General features: G+C 43.0%; 1 protein-coding gene across 3 annotated transcripts in view; it reads right to left on the bottom strand.

Annotated features, from left to right (window-relative positions):
• The window catches only part of mboat1 (membrane bound O-acyltransferase domain containing 1), an 87391-nt gene extending 74320 nt beyond the window's left edge, over positions 1-13071 (bottom strand). Inside the window, exon 1 of one of the 3 annotated variants that reach the window (XM_033013668.1) lies at positions 12731-13071. In XM_033013668.1, the coding sequence (XP_032869559.1) occupies positions 12731-12820 (90 nt within the window). In that variant the 5' untranslated portion in view covers positions 12821-13071. The remainder of the gene's footprint in view (positions 1-12730) is intronic. The other 2 variants (XM_033013677.1, XM_033013687.1) reach the window with 2 other exon arrangements.
• Positions 13072-13159: the final 88 nt, after the last annotated feature.

The raw sequence follows: 13159 nt of genomic DNA, 5'->3' as shown, positions 1-13159 counted from the left end.
ACCTTTCATCGGACCGAAAGTAGGGGAGCGGTTTATATTTAAAAGCTATATTTTCTAACTTTGACAGCTATATTGACATTTTTTTCTCAAATGCAATGACCACTGGATGTTGAACCAATATTAATAAATAAGTACAGAGAGTAGTGCAGGTGGATCACCAGCTTCCTGACACACAGGAAGCAGCATGTGAGGCTGGGAAAGCACATCTCGGACCCGCAGACCCTCAGCATAGGAGCACCGCAAGGCTGCGTACTTTCCCCTCTCCTCTACACCAATGAATGCACCTCCACTGACTCCACTGTCAAGCTTCTCAAGTTTGCAGACGACACAACCCTGATTGGACTGATCCAGGATGGGGAGGAATCTGCCTATAGACAGGGAGTGACATAGCTGGCGTCTGGTGCCATCGCAACAACCTGGAACTCAATGCTCTTAAGACAGTGGAATTGATTGTAGACTTTAGGAAAGCTCCCCCTCCCCTCACCCCACTCACCATCAACAACACCAGTCACATATGTGGAGTCTTTTAAGTTCCTGGAAACCATCATCTCCAAGGACCTTATATGGGGGGGGGGGGGCTTCATCGACTCCACAGTCAAAAAGGCACAACAGAGGATGTATTTCCTGCGGCAGCTGAGGAAGCACAATCTGCCACAGGCAATGATGGTCCAATACTATACAGCCATCGTAGAGTCTGTCCTCACCTTCTCCATCATGGTCTGGTTTGGCTTAGCCACTAAGCACGACATCCGGAGGCTGCAGCGAATCGTTTAATGTTTTATGTGTCATTCCTAACTTCCTGAGAAGATTACGGAGAGTTGGTTTGTCAAGGAGGACTGTCTCTAACTTCTACAGGTGCACAGTAGAGAGCATGCTGACCGGTTGCATCGTGGCTTGGTTCAGCAACCTGAGCGCCCATGAGAGGAAAAGACTACAAAAAGTAGTAAACACTGACCAGTCCATCATTGGCTCTGACCTTCCTTCCATCGAGGGGATTTACCGCAGTCGCTGTCTCAAAAAGGCTGGCAGTATCATCAAGGACCCACAACATCCTGGCCACATCCTCATCTCCCTGCTACCATCAGGTAGAAGGTACAGGAGCCTGAAGTCTGCAACAACCAGGTTCAGGAATAGCTACTTCCCCACAGCCATCAGGCTATTAAACCTGGCTCTTACAAAACTTTGATTATTAATAACCAATTATCTGTTATTTGCACTTTATCATTTTATTTATTCATGTGTGTATATATTTATATTACGGTATATGGACACACTGATCTGTTTTGTAGTAAATGCCTACTATGTTCTGTAAGCTGAAGCAAAGCAAGAATTTCATTGTCCTATCAGGGACACATGACAATAGACTCACGACTTGACAACTGTCACCGTATCTCATGTTGTCACTTGCGGGCGGAGCATCAAGGAAAATTCCTTGAATGTGAATACTTGGCCAATAAACGTATTTATTCATTCATTCATTCAGAGTGTAATCCCACCTCCTTTGCTGAAAAGGATTGAACATTTCAGAATAATCAACAATACAATTAAAATCAGCATCATCCATCTCTTATTGAAGCCTTACAGGAAAAGGCCGAATTTTAAAAGTAAGCCGTCACTCAAATGACTTTCAAAATGGATTCCTTGTTATGTATGGCCTGACAAAGCAGGGAAGGAGAGACAACGGTTTACTATTTGCAGGCTCACATCAACCAGTTACAAGATCAACTGTACAAACTTGAAGGTGAGATTTCAATGTGCTAAAATGATTGTGTACGAAACCCAACGTCGACCATTTAACTGCACACTTGCCCGTGTTTAGAAAACCTCTCTGGAAAGGCAGGTTGAATGATCACCACAGGGTATTGCTCACTAGAAATTGATACTAGCTGAACTTCAGGACTTAGTCAGTGTGTGTGTGGGCTTCCAGAGTTCTCTGCAATGTAGCAGTGAAATCAGAGGGCAAGCACTGTGACACTGGACATGGTCCAAAGGCTTCATAGGCAAGTTCAGCACTAAATACTGCAGCCCCACAGCTGCTTGAGTGACTGTGAAAGACCTCCTTCAAAGTTGTTTTTGGGAGGCAAGCTTGTGTTAAATTTGAGCATAGTTTGAGAATTCTGCTATTTGGTTTCCAAATCTGGGAGGTTAACTCTATTTTGCAGCTTTCCATGGCCACATCATCGTGGGTTCCACCACGATGCGAGTACGAAGAAGGGTTCTGACCAGAAACATAACTAATTATTTTCCTCCAAAGATGCCCGCTCACCCGCTGAGTTACTCCAGCACTTTGTGTCTTTCATGGGTTCTACCAAGCTATGCTAGTGTGAAGATAAACACAAAAAGCTGGAGAAACTCAGCGCGTCAGGCAGCATTTCCGGTAAAAAGGGTTAGGTGACGTTTCAGGTAGAGACCTTTCCTCAGGCTAAGAGGCAGGCTAAACATGTTACAGTGTGGCCTGGAAGAAGGCCACGCCCAACACCTCAGGATAACAGCAAACAAGCTGCTTCTCCACGCCTGATGGACAGATATTAACAGGAATGCCCAGTTGGTGGATGGCCTTAAATCAGAGTGTAAAGGTGAGGATCGAGTATCCTTTATTTTCAAAAACCGGGATTGCAGGTTTCCACGAATTGGTCGAGGGATTAGATCAATTACGAGGAACATTCTCACCACCGCCATGGTGGCCAGGGTCGAGAACTCTCAGAAGGGAAGGGTGGACGAGAAGTAAAAAATTACTTGAACCAGCACTTGGATAGTCATGGCCTGCACGGCTACAGACCAGTGGCTGGAATGTGGACATTGTTGAGCAGCTCCATTTCATCCAGACAGACCAGGAAGTCTCCTTCTGGGTTATACATTTTCTTTGATACTATTGCTAGGATCCTTCTTTGAGCACGAATGTCCAGGAGGTAGACACAAAATGCTGGAGTAACTCAGCAGGACAGGCAGCATCTCTGGAGTGAGGAATGGGTGATGTTTCGGGTCGAGACATCACGGGAAAGGGAAAGTCCAGGAGGCTCAGATGTTGAATCAGACTGTGGCTATGACATGCAGCATACCAGGAACAAAATTGGCTTGACAGATCTGGTGACTTTCAAAGTCACCACTTCATCAACTTGTTTTCTTTTTGATTCTTCCAGGTATGTGCTGCAGACAGATTGAATTCAATATGGTTGGCCAAGCAGAAGTGCAACGGGCAGTCTACTAATGCTCTATTTTCCCAGCAGGCAATTACTTACGTTTTTAGGACAGTCAGAGAACAAATTAATCTTGACTCTACCAGGTTCCCACAGGTGTCTACAGGTGGCCATCAACTTACCATTCAGGAACGGTCCTGAATGGAGGGCTTCCAATCCATGAAAGAATAAATAGCTACAAAGAGATCTTTCTGTGAGTGTGCACAAGATTCCCAGAAGCTAACATGATGCCTTCATCCTATGACAATCCACCCATGATTACCTCCCATCTCAAAGAAGACTAGTAAGCTACCACGTGTAAGGGAGATTCCCCTTAAATCATGACTAAATCATGACTCCGCACTGCAATGCTAGAGTAATACAATCAAAGGAAATGCTGGTGAGCAAGCCATCAGCACACTAAAATTACACTTCAGAGACCTGGATAAATGTGGAAACATGTGAAATAATGTCATAAGGTAATGTGATAGGTGAAGAATTAGGCTATTCGGCCCTTCAAGACTACTCCACCATTCAATCATGACTGATCTATCTCTCCCTCCTAACCCCATTTTCCTGCCTTTTTCCAATAACCCTTGACTCCCGTACTAATCAATAATCTATCTATCTCTGCCTTAAAATTATCCATTGACTTAGCCTCCACAGCCTTCCGTGGCAAAAAATTCCACCGATTCACCACCCACTGATTGAAGAAATTCCTCCTCATCTTCTTCCTAAAGGAACGTCCTATAATTCTGAGACTATGACCTCTGGTCTTAGGCTCTCTCATCAGTGGAAACAGCTTCTCCACATACACTCTATCCAAGCCTTTCACTATTCGGCAAGTTTCAATGAGGTTCCCCCTCATCCTTCTAAACTCCAGCGAGTAAAAAACTGTCAAAAGGCTGAAATCCAGGTAACAATGTGTCGTCCCAAAACAATGAAGAGCGCAGGGGCACTTCAACCAAGGAGTAGTAAAAGCGTACGTAGAAAGGAACTGCAGATGCTGGTTTAAACCGAAGATAGACACAAAATGCTGGAGTAGCTCAACGGGACAGGCTGCATCTCTGGATAGAAGGAATGGGTAACGTTTCGGTTGAGACCCTTCTTCTGACCCGAAATCTCCCCAATTGCTGGAGTCCCGCTGAGTTACTCCAGCATTTTGTGCCTATCTAGTAGTAAAAACATGTAGCCAATGCAAGTGAAGCTGTTATCTCCAAGGTCCCAGCTCCTTTGTTGATAACAGCGTAATCAAACATAGGGTCAAACATGGTCTTTTCCTGCAGGGAGGGAAAACGGCTTTAGAATGCAGGTTACAACAGGTATTACATTGGTGGAAGGAGAATATTTGCTGATGCTTACTGTAATGGAGAGGCTGCACATCATTGAACATGCTGTCCACAATACAGCACAAAACAGGTCTTTCGGCCTAAAATGTATGTGCTGAACATGGTGCCAAGACTAACTCTTATCTACCAGGGCATTTTCCTCCATTCCCTGGATATCCATATGACTATCCAAAAGTCTCTTAAATGACGCTATCAAATCTGCCTCAAACACCATCCTTGGCAGCACATTCCAGGCACACACCACCTCTATATAAAAAAAGTTACCCTGCATATCCCCTTTAAATGTTGCCCCTTTCACCTTAAACCTACGCCCTCTAGTATTTGATTTTTTTCCACATCTTGGTTAAAAAGTTCTGACATCTACCCTATCTATGTTTCTCATAATTTTATAAACTTTTATCAGGTCTCCCCTCAACCTCCGCATTCCACAGAGAACAATCAAAGTCTGTCCACTTTCCTTTGTCATACAGTCAAGTTCAGAGTCCACCAAAAATCCTGGCCAAAAGGCATATTGAATAATAGAGCGGAAACTCAATCATCTATTTCTCACCCACTCGGTTTAACTGGTTACAACTACACCGTTGCTGCATTAGAGAGGTTACATAAAAAGTGCTGCACTCAGGCCACAAATATTACGTCAATGTTCATAAGATCATAAGTTCTAGTAGCAGAATTAGGCCATTTAGCCCACCCAGTCTACTCCGTCATTCAATCATGGCAGATCAATCTTTCACTGGAGAACATGGATTATTCTCAACCCCATTCTCCTGCCTTATCCCCATAACCCTTGCCACCCATACTAATCAAACTGTTCCTTCCGTCTCAAAAAAATCAGATTAAAAGTACTTACAATTCTCTTCCACAATTTAGAACATGATTCTGATACAGGGGAGATCCGTCATTGCATCAATACACATTGGATGATTGCTACAGCATGGCCTGAATTTGTGGTTGATGGCAAAACAGAGAAGTTCATTTTACTGACTTTGAAAGAGCTTGTGACAAAAATCTGGCAACCTCTGTTGTGAGAACGTCTTCTCGGGTATTTCCTATTGCCAGATGTCAGTTCAGTGCGGTCCCTGATACGCAATAGTTGTGAGTTTATCAATCTCTGTCCTGCTGAGAGTTTCCTGCATTTTCTGTTTCGGTTTCAGATTTCCAGCATCTGCAGCATTTTTTTTAATTTGTAGGCACTTTTGGATGCCCTAAACCTCCATATAAATGTATCACAATTTATAACAAATAAGCTAGCAGAACAAAAAACATATCATAAACCCTTCCCCTACCAGCATTGTTTTTTAAACCTGGAACCATTTCTAAAAAGTCAATATTATGCCAATAATCTAATTTCCTGGCTCTGTGCATTAAAGTTTATTTCACTATGAACACAGATAGAGCCAAAATCCTTATCTTAACTGGAATTTGACAGGCATTGATATTAATTTAGTAGAACGATGTGGTTCTCCAAAAACAGACTGTATCAAAAAAACACAAGAATATTTTATGTATATAAACGACGTGGTTGCCAATAATCATTCTCTTTGCACGCCCTTAGTTGCACCTTCCTCTTATGAGGCCCATTTTCAATCAATTCCATCTTAGTATTGCTCCATTTCCAATCGATAATGTTATTCGGACATTTTTTCATCCTCTGCTTCATGCTCATTTTTCTTAACTGACTTCCGGAGCGTATACATGAGGAATATTTTCTAAATCCTAACCTGGTTGAGTTTCAGAATCTGAACAGAACTGGGCTTGGGTTAGCACTGATTGGGATTATGACTGTCAAAACCAGCTGGTGTAGTTTTCCAAGAACAGCTCCCGGCTCCTCTGAATAACCACACAACCAACCTTTGGGCATTACTGTCATGGGGATAGAGAAGATTAAGAACCTACACAGTTGCTCCAGGCTGCAATTTACATGTCCAAATGGTGCAGATGAACCCTGGAGCCGTATCCACCATTACTCTTCATGGTTTTTAGAAATGGCCTGTTTGCGGACAATAGAAATATTAGGTACGCAAATCTGGATGTAGAAACAAAGATCTGCAAATTATGGTTTACAAAAAAAGGCACAAAGTGCTGGAGTAACTAAGCAGGTACGGCAGCATCACTGGAGAACATGGATGCTCAAGCCTTGTTGTGATTACATTTGGTGTTTTTATGGTACAATTCTTTATTTGTTATTCCCGTATATCACTAGATAGTATATTTACCTCCTTGCTATAGAGTAAGGCATTCATACTTCTATCACCATTCCTTAACAATCATTTTAAGTCTAATTTCAGACTTGTCCATATCAAGGACTGTATTGATCATGGCTACCAAAAACTTAGGTACATGATGGAAATACCTTTTCCCTCCTTTTTATTTGAAGTTTGGCAGAGTTGATGCAACTACCTTCTCCATATTCCACTTCACAAATATCACTGCCCCAATGGATCAATACATCTTTTGAAACTTCTCTTCCACTGAATTACCACAAAATATCTCACGTCTCCATTTCTGGTCTGCTCCTAAACTCAAACTGGGCCTTCTATCTGGAGTCAATGTCATATGTCAGAAACTAACTAGCTTATTTTCTTCTGTTATCATGCTTCTGAACGGTCCTTTCATAAGCTAGGCTGCAGTCCAATTCATCTCTGCCCCAATGTAGAAATTGGACGTTGTCTATGGAATTGATGCATTATAATGTGATAGTGCTGGGAACTATATTCTGCACTCTATCTCCCCTATCTACTGTATTCAAGTTTGACGAATGTATGGTGTAACTGGTCCTTTGGATAGCATGCAAAACAAAGCTTTTCACTGTACCTCAGTACACATGAAAATAATAAATCTAAACTGATTTCTCCACCAGGATTCTCAAATCCAGCAATTCCAAATTTATGCTCTGAGATTGTTAAACAATAAGAATGAGCCAAACCAGCTGCCAATCCAATATTAAAATAAATGCATAGGAAGGAACTGCAGAAGCTGGCTTAAATCTAAAATAGACACAAAAAGCTGGAGTAACTCAGTAATAAATGCAAATTATTCAACTATTCTGTACCTAGCTCCTTGTTTAAAATTTAATTTGCAATTGGGCAACATTGAAAAGATTTGTGATGTATTTGACACTTTGGCGCAAGGCATACACAAATACACTTCTCAGAACTAGCAATATTTTGAATATAGTTTTTGAGGGGGGATATGATCATGTCTGAAACAGATTTGCAGTTTCAATTAAAATGTCTTCATTGGAAAGATGCATCAAATAAAATCGACTGTAAATTTCTGTAAGACGGAAATTCAGACTATTTTAGCAGCACTGAAACATATTCTTTACTTCTTCCCACATCCAAAAGGCGTGCCTGTTTGGAGGTTAATTGGCCTCTGTAAAGTTGCTAATGTGTCGGAAGTGGATGAGAAAATGGTCTGTCAATGGTTGATTGATGATTGGTGTGGACTCAGTGGCTAAAGAGTCTGTTTCTATGCTGTCTCTCTAAAAATGAAAAAAAAGCTACATATATTTATGGATTTATATATGCCATTGGGAATTGGCATAGAAGGAGTAAAGATTGGAGGTAAACACAAAATGCTGGATTAACTCAGCAGGTCAGGCAGCATCTCTGGAGAGAAGCAATGGGTGATGTTTCAGGTCGAGACCCTTCTTCAGACTTAAAATTGGGATGTGAAGTCCCTCTCAACAGCTTTCTCTGGTTTTACCATTGTTGACCAAGCCACCATAAAACTTTGAGAAAGTTTGAACGGAAGTTACTTCTGGCACCAATTAAGTTTCCATGATCTTTTATGCTGATGGAAAGCAAACATTGAGCTTCGAGCACCACCCACAATACTGGCCATGCTTCCAGTTGAAATTAAATACCATGAAATTTTTGCCAATAAAATCTATTGATGGACCTTGAAGCATGCTCTTCCAACCAATTCCTTTTGAAAATGTTTATCGAGCAAATATTTTTTAGATCATATTATCGAGGTGACTGGGGAGATGTTGCTTCTAAAAATTGTTCTGTTGTGTGACAAAATTATTCTTGGCAATCTTCATAAAACTAAAGATAGACACAGAAAGCAGGAGTAACTCAGCGGGACAGGCAGCATCTCTGGAGAGTAGGAATGGGTGACGTTTCTGGTTGGGACTCTTCTTCAGACTGGTTAGGGATAAGGGAAACGAGAGATATAGACAGTGATGTGGAGATATAATAATAATAAAATAATAAATTTTATATTTAATGGGCGCCTTTCATACAAAATCTCAAGGACACCTTACATAGTAAAACATATAATCAGAATAAAATAAGTAATAAAGACATCACAGAGACACAAATTAAAAACAGAATTCATTCCAAAAACAGAAAATCAAAAACACAGTGTGAAGAGAGAGCAGCGGCAACCAATTCGTGCCAGCGTCCACTCTCTCTTCACGGCAGCCATCTTGGACACAGACTTACAGGATTACATTAGACAAAAAAAATCATCCCCCCACAATGGATACCACTGTGGGGAAAGGCACAATGTCCAGTCCCCATCCCCAGTTCACCCCAAAGATATAAAGAACAATGAATGAAAGATATGCAAAAAAGTAATGATGATAAAGGCAACAGGCCATTGTAAGCTGTTTGTAGGGTGAAAATGAGAACCAAGTGCGACTTGGGTGGGGGAGGGATGGAGAGAGGGAATGCTGGGGTTATCTGAGGTGAGAGAAATCAAAATTCATACCACTGGGCTGCAAGCTGCCCAAGCGAAATATGAGATTCTGTTTCTCTAAACGACACAATTTACCACCTTTTAGCACAAAGTATGCCTGGGTTGCAAATAGTGAAAAAAAACACTACTCCATTACTTGTTCGGTGTTAAGTAGGAAGTCGAAATCATGTACACATTGTTTTTGGATGGAACAGAAATAGAAAGAAATGGTAGTTGCAGAAGCTGAGCCCCAGAGGATTGAAACTGTGATCAGACTTTCAACAGCATGATTAGAAGCGGGCAATCTACATGGGATTAAATTGTACTGCACCATTTTGTCGATGACTATGATTCTTGAAGTTTAGGGTGGCATCCGAGAGCCAACCATAGTCATCCGGAACATTGCAGATGGAATTTAATTCTGAAAAGCATGCAATGATGAATTTTGGAAAGACAAATAAGAAAAGGACAGAAACAGTAATGATAGGGTGATAAAGAGCGTTAATGAACAAAGGATGGATATTGCTGTTCAAGGCTACAGTTCCCTTAAAGTGGTAATTACTGGAAGCTTGCCTTCCTAGGTCTCTGCATAGAGTACAAAAAATGAAATGTCATGTTACAACTCTACAAATAACTGATTAGACTGTACTTGCAGTATTGTGTTTAGTTTTGGGCATAGAGTCACACAGCATAAAAACAGGCCCTTCTGCCCAATTTTCCCTTGCCGAACCAGATGCTTTATCTACGCTAGTCCCACCTGCTGCATTTGCCCATATCCCTCAAAACCAAATGTCCTTTTAATGTTGTCATTAGACTTGCCTCAACTACTTCTTCTGGCAGCTCATTCCATGTACCCAACTCTCTCTGTGCAAAAATGTTGATCCTCAGGTTCCCATTAAATCTTTGCCCTCTCCCTTTAAACATATGCCTCCTGGTTCTTGATTCCTCTACTCTGGATAAAAGACTGTGATAATATACACCTCCATAAGATCACTCCTCAGCCTCATGCATTTTAAGAAATTAAAGTCCTAGCCTGCCTGGCCTCTTGCTATACCTCAGGCCCGCAAGACCTGGCAACACCCTTGTTAATCTTCTCTGCACTCTTTTCAGCTTAACAACGTCCTTCGGCAGGACGCCCAAACTGAAAACAATACTCCACGGTTGGCCACACCAACGTGTTGCAGAATCATAACATAACCTCCCGACTTCTATACTCAATACCCTGACTGATGAAGACCAATGTACCCAAACACTTCTTAGCAACCGTATCTATCTGTGACGCTACTTTCAGGGAACTTTGAACTCCAAGATCCCTCTTCTCCACCTCACTCCCTAAGGCCCTGCCATTAACTCTAAGGTCCACCCTGGTGTTATTTCCTAAAATGCTTTTATCTGCATTAAATTCCATTAGCCATTCCTCAGCTCACTTCCCCAACTGATCAAGATCTTGCCGTAATTTTTGATTACCATCTTCATTATATACCAGATATTGACGGATTGCAGCGTAGGTTCACAAGGTTAATTCTTGGGATGACGGGACTGTCATGTGCTGAGAAAATGGAGTGGCTGGGCTTGTATACTCTGGAATTTGGAAGGATGAGAGGTGATCTTATTGAAACATACAAGATTATTATGGTGTTGGACATGCGAGAGGCAGGAAACATGTTCCCGATGTTGGGGGAGTCCAGAACCAGGGGCCGCAGTTTAAGAATAAGGGGTAAGCCATTTAGAACGGAGATGAGGAGACACTTTTTCACACAGAGAGTTGCGAGTTTGTGGAATTCTCTGCCTCAGAGGGCGGTGGAGGCCGGTTCTCTGGATACTTAAATTTTGTGTCTATCTTAAGAGAGAGCTAGATATGGCTCTTAAAGATAGCGGAGTCAGGGGATATGGGGAGAAGGCAGGAACAGGGTACTGATTGTGGCTGATCAGCCATGGTCACATTGAATGGTGGTGCTGGCTCGAAGGGCCGAATGGCCTACTCCTGCACCTATTGTCTATTATAAAACCATCTTTGTAATATCACCTGTCCCTCCTCCGACCTTAGTTCCTGCTGAAATGTTAATCCACACCTTTGTTACTATTGCGCTTGCTTATTCATATCTTTTTTGCTGTCATCATCCTGCCTATTAACCCAAATAAATTTGAATTTATCCAGACCTCTGTTGCCCTCTCCTAACTCAGGCTAAATCCAGATTAATCTACCACCCTGATAATTACTCATTCACAATAGCTCCTGATCCAGCAGTACCACTTCTAAATTCATCATCAAATTCAAATCCCAATGTGGCTTTTCCCTTTTCTTTTCCCCCACCATCTTCCAGCCTCACCACTTCTGTAATCTCTCAACCTCAATACTTATCTCCTGTACGATTTCCAGTTTCCTTTACTGCACCAAAATCAATCATGCCTTCAGCCCTTAGCTCTGAATTCCCTTCCGAGACAGAGAACAGTGGCTCAGGCAGCATCTCCGGAGAAGAGGAATAGGTGATGATTCAGGTTGAGACCCATCTTCAGACTCAATCAGACACAGTCTGAAGAAAGGTCTCGACCCGAAACGTCACCTATTCCTTTTATCCAGAGACGCTGCCTGAACCGCTGAGTTACTCCAGATTGTTGTGTCTATCTTCAGTTTAAACCAGCATCTGTAGTTCCTTCCTACACATCAAAAAATCCAGCCCTATAGCCCATAATGTCAATGTTGAACATGATGCCATGATAAACTAATCTCAATTGTACATGATCCAGACACAATAATTTGATTTCATCCAAGAAGTTGGTTGAACCCATTGTTCATTAGTTCATAATCATAAATTCATAATTTCTGTCCCCATAATCGACCTTCCTGTTAAATTTTGTTGGCTGCTCTCCTGGGACGTTTCACTCTGTCAGAAACAAGGTTGTGTTTTCATGAGTGCCATGTCGGGAACCTTCTGATTACACCTGCTGGAGATGAGCCAATTTCACAGCAATACCTCTGTTCATTCATCTGAGACAGCATCCCGTCCAGCCCTTACACCTACATAAGCGATCTGGCTGGTCTTGCCACGGCAAAGGAAGCCAATGCATGCAAGGCAAGACAAGCTCTGACTGTAAACTTGGATGGCCAGGAGAGAATATGGGCTGAAGGATCAGAAGAGTGTCAGTGGTTATGCGGAGAAGGCAGGAGAATGGGGTTGAGAGGGAGAGATAGATCAGCCATAATTTATTGAATGGCGGAGTAGACTTGAAGGGACGAATGGCCTGATTCTGCTTCTATCACTAATGAACTTATGAACCTTCCCTTTCCGCAAGGATCGCAATTTCCTTGAAATATCTTATCCCGGAGATTCTTAGGTTCTTGGTTAGTACGGGTGTCAGGGGTTATTGGGAGAAGGCAGGAGAATGGGGTTGAGATGGGAAAGATAGATCTTTGCCACGATTGAATAGTAGACTTGATGGGCCGATTCTGCTCCTAGAACCTATGAACTTAAATGTCCTGCAACCTTCGGCTGGAGTAGCTGGCGGTTTTCCCCTTACCTGGTCGAGCGGCACCTTGAGGAGGACACTGAGCGGGTGCAAGAGCGTGGAACCGGTGGTCCTGAAAGGAATGCTTGGCTGTTCTGCCATCCTACATTGTGGTGAGCTGAGCGGCTCGGCTTGAGGGGTGGGGGATGCCAGCCGGGGGAGAGAGAGAGAGGAGTGGTGGTGGGGGGGGCGGCAATGGATGAGTGTCAACGGACGGGCGCCTGCCTGCCTGACACACGATGCCCGCGAAGCTGCTGCTGCTGCCGCTGCCGCTGCCGCCGCCGCCGTGCAACCAGTGAGCGAGCGAGCGAACCAGCAGCGCTCGCGCTCTGAGCCTCAACCGTCGACGGCCGGGAGAGCGGGAGGGCGGGCTCCCCCAAAGTCCCGCCCCCCTACCCGACTCCAGCCAATCCCGCGCCGCTCCCTGACGTCCGCCGCCTC

The sequence above is a fragment of the Amblyraja radiata genome, chromosome 2, assembly GCF_010909765.2.
Source record: "Amblyraja radiata isolate CabotCenter1 chromosome 2, sAmbRad1.1.pri, whole genome shotgun sequence".
Classification (NCBI taxonomy): Eukaryota; Metazoa; Chordata; class Chondrichthyes; order Rajiformes; family Rajidae; genus Amblyraja; species Amblyraja radiata.
This window is presented reverse-complemented; position numbering and strand designations above follow the sequence as displayed.